General features: G+C 43.4%; 1 protein-coding gene across 1 annotated transcript; it reads right to left on the bottom strand.

Annotated features, from left to right (window-relative positions):
- Positions 1-231: 231 nt before the first annotated feature.
- Positions 232-14044, bottom strand: PSMB1 (proteasome 20S subunit beta 1). Its single transcript, XM_014835849.3, has 6 exons — positions 13818-14044; positions 10422-10529; positions 9088-9169; positions 6452-6581; positions 1550-1656; positions 232-525 (listed from the first exon to the last, which is right to left on the bottom strand). The coding sequence occupies exons 1-6, from the start codon at positions 13928-13930 to the stop codon at positions 340-342; spliced, it is 726 nt and encodes a 241-aa protein (XP_014691335.2). The 5' UTR covers positions 13931-14044; the 3' UTR covers positions 232-339.
- Positions 14045-14081: the final 37 nt, after the last annotated feature.

The following is a 14081-nucleotide window of genomic DNA, read 5'->3' as shown; positions in this document are numbered from 1 at the left end:
AGAGCCTCCATGTAGGATGGGCTGAACATCACGACGACAAATGGATCAAAGTCAACTTCTCCAGATACAGTTCCTTCTCATAAATGTGAAGAAAAACTGACACGACCTGTACGTTTTTTCATCCTTAAAACACAGAAATAGTTCTGAAGACAGGAAAGTATGGAAGAATGAGGAAAACGACAGGAAGAAGGAATTCTACGTCCCGGATCTGTCCTTCTGCGAGAAGACAAGTTATCAAATGAGAACCTGAGGTTTTATTTTTAATAAAACAAGTGAGTGAACAGTTCCAAAGGACAAAGTTAACCAGTTTTGAACCGATTAAGGCTAACAGCACATGGATCAATCCTTCCTCAGGGGAACGGTCTCCTCCCTGATGCCCTCCTTGGTCACGATGCAGATCCTGAGTGCGTCCCCAGTGTACACGTCCCTCTCGGCAGCAGAGATAAAGACGTCTTTCACGAGGCCCATGGCTCTGTCCAAGGACAGCGGGACGTGCTCCACATTCTGCATGTTCTTAAAGCCAACCTGGTGGGACAGGAAACTTGAATGAGGCATCGAGTGACAGCACAAAGGAGGGTCAAGTCTCCCCCAACACATGCACATATTGAAGGATTCGTAATAAACGCATAAAATAAAACGTTGCTCAGCTGAACGCTTCCAGATCCGGCTGAATCACACAAACCTAACATCTGACAAATACTCACTGAGACAAAGCTCCTGCCCCGAGAAGCACATAGTCTAGAGAGGCAGACATCTGTAAGCAGAGCATCTCGCAGAACGTGCGATAACTAACAAGAAAGAAGAGCGAGGGGAGCCCCAAGCAGCCATAATTAAATCTACTGGAGGAAGAAAGGCTTCAGCAGAGAACACGCTAGAGTGGGGATGAGGAAGGAGAAAGTGGAGTTAGAGCGGAGTGACATTCTAGACAAGGGTGTGGGGCGTCCGAAGGCTCGGACAGGACATCCTCTCAAGGATCTGGGTGGAAAGTGGAGTGACGGGAGAGGAGGCAGACACGCAAAAAGCAGAGAAGTCACCATACGTGACACAGTTTAGAAAAGCAGGGAGCATGAACTAGGGAAGCCAGCTTGAGACAGAGATGTGAGGAAACACCACCCCGGGCAAGACGCCATGCAGCTCTGAGTTCAGCCAGCAAGAATGGAAAAGGAGGGCAAACTAAAAATATACATGGAAGTGAGAACACAAAATTAGGTGACAGAGAAATGATGAGTATGGAGGAGAAAGGTATTTTCATGATCTTCAGGTAAAGATGGCAAGAGGAGACCTGAAAACACGGACCAACCGTGGCTGACATAAGACATTTTGAAGTCAAGAGAACACAGGAGAAGCTGAAGCCATGGGAGCAGCGGAAGGGCCGCAGAAGCGTGGGCACAACAGAGGCAAGAAGGTTTTGGGGGGGCAAATCTGCCTAACAAACTCAGCGGTGATTTACAAGAAAACCTGATTGCTCTGCTCGCCCCAGCTAAGGAAGAGGACTTGGAGGAAAGCAATTCGTGTCAACGTCACCACTACCTGGATGCAGGCTCGTTACCTGGTTGTCAAGCAGGGGCTGCAGCATGGCGCTGGCTGAGCCTCCAGCCTTGAAGGAGTCTCGCTGGTAGGAGCCCACTGGGTCAAAGCTGTACACGGCTCCCTTCCCTTAAAGAAGAAAACAGTCTCCATGAGGATGCATCCTGCCCACAATCCCAAATCAAGGTAAAGGTAAATTTACTCAAAGTGTGATACAAAATGGACCAGCAGCTAAAATTTTAGCCAAATTCCAGCAAGAAGCACACTCACTGTGTCCAGGTGACACCCAGCAGTCTGCCCAGCTCCCCTCAGAATGCAGTCAGAGGCCCACCTCCCACTCATCTCCATTATGGTGTTTGCCACCAGGAGCTTTAAGCTCCCTTCACACTGATGTCACCTATGACTACCCTGCAGCTCCCAATGCGCATGTGGTCTCACAGGTGCATTGGTTAAGGCTCACGGGTCCTGCTCTAAGTTCTGCACCAAACTCCTCACGATATTCCTAAAAAATGAGCCAGTCCAGTTCCAGTACAGACCTGAACTTAACATTTCCCTAGCGATGACCGTGAGCAGTCCCAGGGAAAACTAATAGTAAGCACATTCTTCAGCATCAGCACCATAAAAAACCAATTTACTCAAGGAGAAATTTCAGAAAAACACAAAAGCCACAAGAAAAGGTTAGTTTTGCCTAAAATATAACCACTTGCTTTGTACTACCAAAATTAAGAATCACTCTTTTTGTCAGAAAAACAGGATCTGAATCCACCCACTGTTAACCTAACAGTCAGACAATGGTGAGTGGGTGGATCAACGGGGCTTGCGGGTTCCCTGAAGCGAGCACCAATTATGATGCTTTTTTATGAAGAGCAATCTGGCGTGGGATCTATCAAAACGTGAAAGTACTACCTTCACTTATATAACAGGATTTGTCTACAAGAACGCTTACATCAACACACAGAGACCATCTCTGTATCTCTGAAAAGAGCAAAACCTTAAAAGCAACCTAAAATCCATGAGCAGAAAATGGCACGTCCACACAGCGATGTACAGCCCAGGAAGAGGAAGACGGGGCGGGGACACATCCACAGGACAACGTAAAATGAAGAGCTCTGTGACACGTATAGCACGGTCCCATTTTTGTTTAAAAGCATATGAAAACCATACATATATCTGTATAAGCACACAAAAATGTACGAAAAGATAAACAGCAAATTGCAGTCAGTTATCTTTGTGGGACTAGAGGCACGAAAAGGGAATCACCTCGTAAGCTTCAGTATTGACTTTATTACAAAGAACAAGTGTCCGTCACTGTAATTTAAAAAAAAACCCTTTTAAAAACAACTGTTCTGGGTGTGAGAAATCATGGATCATTTACAAGATGTGACTTAAAAGTGATATAACTGATTGTTAAACCACATTACACCAGAACTGAAATGCTCCAGCAGTTACCCTGGGGATGTGAGAGGACAGTTTTCTTACCACCCATGGACAATGGCCACCCTTAGCTGTGTGGTCTTTTTTCCATGTAGAATTATGAAGACAGAATTCCCTGCTGAGAAGGCAGCCACTGAGGTCACCTAGGAGAACCCAGGGGAATGTTTCCGCTGGAAGCAAGCTTAGGACGAGGAACAAGACCAGAGCGGGCAGGTGACTAACTTCAACACAAGAAGAAAGGATACGAGGTTTAAAGTCAGAAGAGCAACTGTTATCTCGTGAGCCCAACAGGCCACAAGTAGAATGAGGCCCACACTTGAGGGTGGAACCAATCTCAGAAAACTGCACTCACAGACTTGAGGAAAACACGAGTAGGACAGAAAGACCCTGAGAAAAGGCAAAAGAGACACCTGTAACAGCAGTGCAGAATGGCATGAGTCTTGACTGTAGATATAAAGTGTTTTTCTTCATCAAAATAATTCCAGTAAAGCAAAATGTTCTCAATGTAAAAAAGAAAGCCAGACAAGTCCTGGAAAGAAATAGAGGTAAGCCTGGGATGGGGGAGGCCTTTCTAACAAGCAGGACACTTAATCCCATAAAGAAGAGACTGACAGATTTGCCTGCAGGAAACTCAGAAACCTCTGTGTAGCTAAAGACACCCCCAAAATGTAAAAGACAGAGCAGGCCTGGGAAGCATTTGCCACATACACTACAGAAGATTGACACTGGTGGTTGGAGTTCTTATAAATCAACACGAAAAAGACTAACCTGAAAATAAGGAAATGAGCAAAGACTAATATATGAGTCAGTCTCCAAAGAAGAAATGAAAAGGTCACGAAATACAAAAAGATGCTCAACTTCAATAAATGAAAAATATACATAAACTAAAACAATGAAGTATTTATTGGGCAAAGCTGTTTAAAATGTGTTAATCCTGATACTGGTAAGGATGCAAAAAAACCCCAGCTACTCACACCCCTGCCGGTAGAGGGCACTGGCTCATGCTTTCTGAAGGGCAAGCCAGTGACATCATCAAAATGCAAAGAGCATATATTATCTGACCCAGAAACTCAACTTCTAGGAATTTTTTCCAGGGAGATGAGCTTAGTTGGAGAAGCACACAAAATTTTATGCAGGGATGTGCATCCTGTTGTTTATATTAAGGAAACTGGAAACTACCTAAATGACTTTCACAGGACCAGTAAGCAAACTAGGGTGCAGTTGATCCCATTGTCCTGAAGGTCAGCAGTTGATCTCACTGTCCTGAAAGTCAGCTGCTTACCCCAGTGTCCTGAAGGTCTCTGTAAGGAGCGCTGCTCCCCAGGTCCCCGCCTCACCCACAGAAAAGACAGAAGTTCAGTCTCTTGAGACCCTGACAGAGGCGCTGGACTTGGGGCAGCAGGTTTAGGAGCACATCAGATGGGGTAAAGGGCAGTAATGAAAACAGAAGCATCAAATGCAAAGTTGATATGCCACACAATGCAGACCGTAATTTACAATCAGACTTTGGAATATCACTCTTCAGTCTGAATGGACAGCTGAAAATGAACAGAAATTTGAAAGAAGCCTCCAACACAGAAGACTGAAGCCATAAATAAACAAAATGAAAAAAGCAATCTGATAAAACGCAGCCAACACAGGAAAACTTCAAAGGAAGTACAAAAAAATCTAATAACAGGATACTTAAAAAAAAAAAAATAAGGAAGCCAGAAATAAGAAAAAGCTTGTGGAAATTAATAACAGCAGAAATAAAAACAACTCTGTAAAGGATGAGAAGCTAAGTTGGAGAAATCCTCAGAGTAGAACAAAAAGAAAAACAGATGGACAACATGCGGGGAAAAAAATTAGGTAACACAGGACCATCATCCAGGTGGTTGTCAAGAAGGTGGGGAGGGGAGATGGAGGAGAAGACACAAGAAGTGAGAAAAGACCCCAGCCAAGGAACAGCACGCTAACATTCAGAACACCAAGACAAAGAAAAGACCCTAAAAGCAAAGTCTCAAAAAAGGTGTCCTGATTTCTTTCTCAGCAATCTGCTGGGAGACGTAAACCACTCCAACAAGGAAAGACACCCAGAGAGGAGCACAGCGGGAGGAGGGAGCTGAAGACTGTCTTGGGGAAGAGAAAGGAGGGCAGAGGACTAGTTTATTACACATAAACTCCTCTAAGAAATAAAAACTAATTTAAAGAATAATCAAAGAAACCGGGTAAGATGAGAAAAGATGGTTAGAAACGTCTGGGGCCATCGCCCAAACCATCACGTGGAGATCAAGCACCGGCCACGCACCAAACCCCAGCTGCTGAGCAGATGCGAGCTTCCCCAAATGAGCCTGACTCTCGGGAAAGCTCCAAGGACACTCCAGCCTGCTGAAATTCAATAGTAGCTATTATTAATGTTGCTAAAATCTGAATTTATTAATCTGATACTCACGTCAAAACATAATGTGAGTCAAGAAAGGCACGAGAGGTGTCCAGCCTGCTGGGTTAGGCAAGCTAATCTGTGGTTAGAAGGACCTAGGGTTACAGTAATTTCTATTCACCATTTCTATGATTTACATTTTCTGCTTGTTTTCAAGGAAGGTTGAAATCCTTGAAAGAAATGGTGTCAACCTAACCTGTCTCCATCTCAAGCTGGGGGCAAAATGATCAGAATGCTCCCTGAGGCCACATATGGGGTAGCAGTTAAAGACGGGGAGAGCAATGAAAACAGAAAGAGACAGGAGTTGACATCTTAGAGAGAAGGAACTGAGAAGAGTCCGACTCCTTCCCACCCAGAGTCTCCCTCAGAAGACACACTTATTTCCGTGGCGGTGTCCTCACCCACACACTCCTGGAACTTCTTCTGACAAGGGACTACCCTCAACGGTGGCACACATCTGTGCTGGGAGATTGTATTTCGTTTTGGAAGCAACCAAGTCAATCCAAATGGGATCTGGTGAAAAACATCAGTGCCCCTGCTCCGAAATACAGCTTTGGATCAAAAACAGGATGGAAATATCAAGTAACAGGAATGATTTTCTTAGGCCTGACTCTGACAGAAAATTACAGAGGTGTTTCAAAAATATTCCGAAAACAATGGTGGAAATGCATGCGTTTCTTCTAAGACATCACTTTTAAAAAACTTATCGAAGTTAAATACGCTTGTTAATAAATTGTGATTACTTAGAATCATACTCAGGTCAACCTTCTCCAAGTCAGACTTCTTCCTATAAGATAAAAATGCTAATTATCTACTACTGAACTCATTCAAGATCTTGAGAAAACAGTAAAATAACTGACTTCATTCACTATTGGAGCTTTAATATATCACTTGCTGTGTGTCTTTAGATAGTCATTTATTTCCCTGTTAGTTTTAGTTTCTTCATTGCTTTAATTATCCAGAAAATGAGGTTGTTGGGCAAGATGGCGTTTATAGCTCTTTTCAACTCTAGGTGGAAACACACATTTAAGAAATGCCACCCCCTCCGTTTTCCAGAAAGAAAGAATCTACCTTCTTCATCAAGTCCCCCGATGATGTTGTAAACGTAGTAGGGAAAGAAGCGCCTTGAATAGAGGATTGTAGACAGCATCGCAGCAATCGCCCCCGTAGTCATGGCCTTGTTATTGGAATGCTTATACATCTGCAACCATTAACAAAAATAACAGACATGGAGAGGCAGAATATATATACTAGACTAAACAACGAACAGTAAAGTGAAAAGAATGAATGAGTATCTTGCTGAAAGGATGCTTATTTCTTTCACAATAGAACAAGACAGTATTACTAAGAATATCAATTCATGATACTCTCATTTTGGGTGGTATAAAAATTTTCAAGGGACAGAATGCTAGGTTTAAAGACTATTTTTCATGCCATCTTATCTCAGGCACTGCTGATTTAAGAGCGAAGGCACACTTACATGTGCATATGAGGTGACCTGGGGAAGATGCTTCAAATCCAGCTCTCCACTCTGCATCTAGACCAGGGTCAGCAGACTACAGCCCGTGGGCCAAATCCAGCCCACCATCTGCTTCTGTAAATAAAGTTTCACTGGAAAACAGTCTCGTTCATTTATTCCATACTGTCTATGCCTGATTTTGCCTTACAATGGCAGAGCTGAGTAGCTGCAACAGAGACCAAATGGTCCATAAAGTTGAAAACATTTACTATCTGGTCCTTTACACATAGTTTGCTGACCCCTGGTCAGACCCAGATATAACTCCCTCTGCAGAGCAGGTATCTGTGCGAACAGAAGGTGCGGGCGGAGCACCCTTGCTCTGCATATTCTAGTGCAGGACAGTGGTCTTGCTCCTTAAAGCATCCACCATGGAGAACAGAAGCATCCAAAACAGGATCTCATACAGTGACTTCCAATCCTAGATTTACCACCTCCTTGGAAATCCTAAATTATGCAGTAGACCGAGAAATTCTACAAAAATTACAAACGTAAAATGAATTTAAGTTTACCAATTTCTTTGTCAGCCACATAGCATGCATCTCTAAAGAGAAACCAGAGTACTGTAAAATCAAACAGTGACAGTCAAAATACTGAAGAAAGACCGGAAATGAGCTACATGTGATGGATAAATTGGTGTACAGAAGAATTTTTTCCCAAGGAGAAGGTTATAAAAAAATTTCTTAACTTCATTTCATTTCACAAGCACGCACCAACATTTTATTCACCTCACCATTTATGTAATAATGTATGAAAGAAAAATTTCAAGGATTGTGTATTAAGGTAAACTCACTGTTCCTTTTCTCATTTTATTAACAAAACACTAACCTCCATGTCATGCTTATTTTCATTCTCCAAGTTCCACTTACAAGATATGCATTAGGAATTGTATAAATATGTCAATAAATATAAGTCGCTGAAGCTTTCGATATAAGTAAAGATTTTAAGTATTAACAATTGATAAATACGAAACGAAACCATTTCTATACATTCAAAAAGCAAGTGTCAGTTAAATAAATGCATTTCACACTCCAGTGACTATGACATTGCTCTTAAGTGTAAAAAATTTCACATGTTATTTACAAATAGGCAAAACAGAACATGATCACCCCTAATTTTTTCATATACCAGATGGACTTACCAACTATGTAAAAATCATAACATATATCCTACAAAATTAAGTGAGAGTCAAGGCACATAATATTGATACATGTAGTACTGATATTCCACAGCCAAGAAAAAAATGTCACTAGGCTATAGTTGCTTGAGACACAGATCTATATAAGTGAATACTGACATACGGTGGCTTAGAGTCCCACTCCAACCCTGCAGTGCTGCCAACTGAGAAGAATCTGTGTTTGCTGGTTATTGCAGACAAAATTCATTTTAATACAGTCCAAACTACTCCTATCCTGTTTTCCTTGAAACCAGCTGAAGCAAACACTGTGTAATATGCACAGGCCGTAATCAAAATCCAGATAGGCTTTGGGTTTCATTAAGAGCCAGTATGCCTTTGTTCTACATGCCCGCCCATCTTGCATGAAAGACACGCAGACAGTGACAGGTCAGCCCCTTTAAAAACTGCAAGCAGGGTAGTCCCTCTCATTCTCTCACTTCTTCCTAATATGAACCTTTTTCCTCTCTTCTACCCCCATCTATCTGGTGTCACATCTTCCCCAGGGGCTGTCAACAAACACCTGTTAAGCTGTTGGGTGACATGGGCTTAGGCTGTGACTCTCATCCACACTCCTGGCTCATTCTTTCCTGTTCCTGCTCACATGTCCTGTCCAGTAAGAGTGCAATGTTGTACAGAGGGAAAGCATGTCACCTGATGGTACTTCAAACCACCCTCCCGTCTAAAAGCTTGGCTCCTCCACAGAAATTGAGTTGTTTGATTTTGAGGGAAGAATATCTTCAGAGGAACTCCCTCCCAGGGTATCTCCAAAAAGAATAGAGAATCCTTTATACTGTACAGTCACTTTAACAAACGGAATTTCCTGTAGTTTCACATTATGCTGTGTTAGTGATGCTGCATTAACAGCGTCACTTCATTTCTAGGATAGCCTACAGTTTCACCTGCGGACCTAGCACTTCTCCAGTTATTCTGAGCAGTACTGACCGTGTATGCTTAAAATAACGTAACGAACTGTTATTAACTTTCAACAGTGTAGACATGTACAAAGGCATCTACCTTTAGTCTTGCTTCAATAATCTTTGTCAGGGTAAGACAGTCTCCATGGAAACCGCTGCATCCAATGACTGTTTTGTCTGTTCTGTAAAAAGCACATTTCAGGTAATTGAGTTGATTAGACAATAAGGCAAAACACGTCTTGGACAATTTTAAATTTAAAACTCCTATTCCCATTATTTACTAAATGGTAATGGGACAACTAGTTAGCCCTTAGAGGGGTGGGAGGTCTGAATCCTGAAATTTCACTCCTTGTATCACACGAATTACAGGTGGATCAAAGACTTAAACAAAAAATGAAACTCTGAATGGACTAAAGAAAACATAGGTGACTTTTTTACAATCTTGGTTTGCGGGCAGCTGATTTAAGTATGATACAATCCAATGTCCATATAGAAAAGTGTCATAACTTTGCATAAAAAATTAAAACTTCTACAAAGAAAAATAAGATGACCAGAGTTTAAAAAAATAAACCAAAGAATATATATTTGTAGTACATTTGACCAAAGTCTAATTTTAACTTTCTTGTGTACAAAGGGTTCCCACAAATATGAAAATCATTAACACCACAAAGGGTCCTGGGGATGGAATGCACAGCATGGTGACTATGGTTAATGATACTGTATCACATATTTGAAAGTTCCTAAGAGAACAGATCTTAGTCCTCATCACAAGAAAACAGAATCTTGTAATCATGGATAGTGATGCAGACGTTAAGCAGACTTACTGCGGTGACCATTTTGCAATATACACAAATATGGAATCATCGTGTTGTACACCTGAAATCAATACAACATTCTGCATCAATTATACCTGTATAACGACCCCCCCATGGAAAGATGGGTAAAGTTCTATGAAAGCTACAGACACAAGTCACCATACACATATGAAAAGAGCCTCCATGTCACTCAGAAATCCAAATCTAAACAAGAGATGATTTCAACCAATTAGAATGGCCAATAATGCCTAATGCTGGTGAGGCCGTGGAAAATGGGTACTCTCAGATACTGGAGAAGAGTATACATGATCTAACTTTTTAGAAAGGACATTTGGGAGTACCTAGTAAAAATTTAAATGCACAGCACTTTCACTCAACAATTCCACTCTAGAAATTCATTCTGTCAATATACACAAGTTTGCAAAGATATACTCTAGGCTCGCTTGTGTAAGTATGACGAAACACAAATTTAGAAAATCGTTTTCTAACAAAAATGCAAGCTAAGCTGCAAAGAGGCAATCTAGAAACTCATGAAGCAAATCGTTCAGAAGTTGAATCTCTTGCAGCATTAAATCATCACAAAGCACTGGGAAATGTGTCCTTAGAACTATTTACTTACAATTTGTAACATTTGGGGCTGTCCCGGGTGTGAATTGAATATCCTTCACTCAATCGAGTATCAGAAGCAACAATGGAAAAATCTTCTCCAGCAATTGCCAATATAGTACTGAGGAGAAAAGAAAGACAAAAACATTAATGAGTTCTTCCAGATGGCAGTAACTCCTCTCCCAACAGGAGAGGGCTCCATAGCACATATAGGGATAAAATTCACTAGATGTGAGCAAGAGCAGGATTCAGATGGAAGAGGGAAGATGGGGGGAAAGGATCCCTGGCTACACGTCATCTGGGAAGAAGACATTAAGTACTCCCCAAAAACCACAAGCCTAAATCAGAGCAAAGGTTCTTTTGCAGATGGTCACAGAAGCACCTCTGAACTATCATCTTCAAAAAGTTAAGCACCTACTTTGTGTAAGGCACTGATAATACAGAACAGCCAAAGGCAGGGCCCTGCCCAGGGGGCTCAGGTGTAGACAGCGGTACCACAACACAAGCTATCGGAGCTGAAAGGAGGCGCTTGGTGTTTTCATTTCTTTATATCCAAGCCCTTCTATAACGTCTAGCATTCCGTAGACTCCCAGATATCTGTTGAAAAATGAACAAAGATCAAACTTCTCCCTTTGTGGTTGTATGATCTGACAGCAGTTTACTGAAGAGGCCTACAGCGTGAAATGCAAAAGCAGACCGAGTTCCAATTCTGACTCTCCTACTCAGCAGACATGACACTGTGGGTAAGCTGCTTAACTTCTCCAGGCCTCAGTGTCCTGATATGTAGATCAGAGGTCATAATGGTAGTGATCTTGTCAGGGTGCTGCAAGGATTGAGTTAATAATTGTAAAGCCCTTATACTAATGCCTGAAACATAACTGGTCCCCCAGTAAGTGCTAACTATGATCACTGTGGCAAATGTATGAGCAGTGATCACTGAGGACGTGGGCTCTGGAGGTACTTGAGACCTGTCCTTGCCACTCACTAGCTCTGCGACCTTTGAGAAATCATCCAAGTTCAAGTTACGATAACAGCAGTTCCTGTGTTACAGGATGACTGTGAGTTAATGACATCATTCACAGAAAGCACCCAGCATGGGGCATAACAGAGCGTAAGCACTCGGAAAACTTTAGCCACCATCCCTACTGAGGTGGGATGTGCACTAAAGCTCTGAAACAGAAAAGAATGGCATTCCTGATAATATGGGCAGTGAATAAAGGAAAACAGGTAATAATTCAAATGATACATTCAAACAACTGGTTCAGGTGTCCCTTTTTGTGTAAGCAAGTGGAGGCTTATGTGCTGGACAGGGATCCGACGACAGAAAATCCCAAACGTCAATCAAAGATTTTGGAATTTTAGCGAGGGACCATAAAGGTTATATAAGCAAGAACGAGGAAAGTTCCATCTGCAAAGTGGAGTTTTAAGAAGACTGCCGTGACAACAACATGATATGAGAAATAGGACAGAAACAATGTTACAATAAGATTCATGCAACAGGAACAGGAAGAAACAAATCCAAAAAACATAAACACACAAATTGGACAAGTTTTTGTAACTACCAAAATGTGTGAGAAGCTGGAAGAGCCAATTATGACATCCAAGATTTTAAACTTGGGTAAGCGACGGCATAATTATAAGCAGTGCAAAGGAGAAGAGGTGATTGAGAGGAATAATTAGCTTGCTTTCTGTCTTAGTATGTTGGGTTAAGGTGAGAGCAGAGAGTCCAGGTACAAATGTTTTATTTAAGAAGCCAGAACTGAGAGACTCGTGAGAGGTAAAATTGGAGAAACAGATTTGTACATTATCCTCCCATGATATGTGACAGGGCTGAGTGACAAACACGGAGGTCAACGAGTTGAAGTTTAATCACAAGTAAAGAATTAGAGTAGAAAAAGATAGGGAACCGAACTTTACTATGTAGAAGCAAAGGCCGCCCAAGAGCAAGCAGCAACACACGCTGGAGAAAAAGAACAAAGACTGAGAAACGGTAATTTCACAATCAGAAAGTCATAAGTGGCTAAGTTTTAGGGCAATAATGGCTTAAGTTGGATTACAAGGGGTTAAAAAGTGAGTAAGAAGTACTGAATATTAAGTACCTTGAAAAGTCTTAGAAAAATTTGTAACTGCCCCATGAAGGGTCTAATAACCCATCTTGGGATGTAACTATTCACTAGCTGTCACAGGAAGTGTTTAGAAGGGCAATGGCAAGAGCAGACGTGCTCAGTGGCAACAGAGCCAGGGATTCAGGTCCTGGCTCAGCTCCACACCAGCTCTGCACCTGCAGCCATTTAACCTCTACGAGCCCCAGTCCACTTGTAACGATGGGGCTAAGACCATCTAACGCTCAAATATCGTGAGGATTAGAAAAGATAACCACTTGAAATTTACAAAAAGCTTCTCTTGATTCTTCTCCCAAACTAAAAATCGCTAATAAAGATAAGGAAATTTGGGTTCAAGAAGTTGAGAGCTACCCAAGACCACACCGCCCTTCAGAGGCAGAAATAAGGCTAACATCACAGGCCTCCATTCTCCTTCCAACATACTCCAAACACCTATCTTAAAATTTCTAATCCAGAAGTACCTGCTTAACTAATAACTAACCCAGTTATCTTAACCATCTGTCCGAATTGGGTGTGCATGCTTTCAAGCACAAAGTCTGGTTGATATAACCATTACTTCAATTTACATTGTTACGTCGATCTTCATTCCGAGCCCTAAACAGAATCTTTCTATCAATTCTTTCAGTGTGCTACTAAGGGAAAGTATTACGCGAGATAAAGCTGGCAACTAAAAAAGAAAGACAACTTGAACGCAACATGCAAGAACGCACACATTAAAAGGTCCCCACTCTGAGTTTCTGTTTCCTTGGACTTAGCTAAACCTTAAAGACAAGTACTGATCTATGAAACTAAGCCTGGACAACTCATCCTACCTTCCCCTTCAAACAGAAAATGACCGCGTCACCCGATCGGACATCGCAGCGAGCAGCGCCACCACGACTCTGCGCCTCGGACCCGAACCTCGGATGCTGGGCCGCCCCTCACCGCCGCGCCTCGGACCCGAACCTCGAATGCTGGGCTGCCCCTCGCCGCCGCGGCTCCGCGCCTCGGACCCGAACCTCGGATGCTAAGCCGCCCCTCACCGTCGCGCCTAGGACCCGAACCTCAGATGCTAAACCGCACCGGAGGACCGCGTCTAAGATCCTCCAGGTCAGAGGCAGGTCTCAGAGCCTCCCTGCCGTCTCCCTGCGGCACAGAGCGGGGACCCGCGGTCGTCCGCACCAGACCCGGGGGCCGGCCACCAGAAGCCGGAAGCCAGGCGGCCCGAGCGCCCACGGCTAGGGGCCCGGGGCGGCGACTCGAGCAGGAACGGGGGAGAAAGCGAAAGCGCGGCCCTCGGGGCTCACCCTCCGTTGAAGGCGTAGGGCGAGAAGCGCAGCTGCACAGGGCCCGCGGCGCCGTGCGGCTCCAGCGCCGGGTCTCTGCCGGAGCACGGCAACCGGGCAGCGGAGGACAGCATCGCGCGGCGCGGCTCCTGCTGTCTCACGGCGAGATGGCGGCCCCGCCGGAAGCGGCGCCACTTCCGGCTTCCCCGCGGCGCTCCCTCCGGCCGCTCTATCTCGCACCCTCGTTGCTCCTGGAGGTTAGCGCCCCCGCTTGGCGTGTCGGTA

The sequence above is a fragment of the Equus asinus genome, chromosome 1, assembly GCF_041296235.1.
Source record: "Equus asinus isolate D_3611 breed Donkey chromosome 1, EquAss-T2T_v2, whole genome shotgun sequence".
Taxonomy (NCBI): domain Eukaryota; kingdom Metazoa; phylum Chordata; class Mammalia; order Perissodactyla; family Equidae; genus Equus; species Equus asinus.
This window is presented reverse-complemented; position numbering and strand designations above follow the sequence as displayed.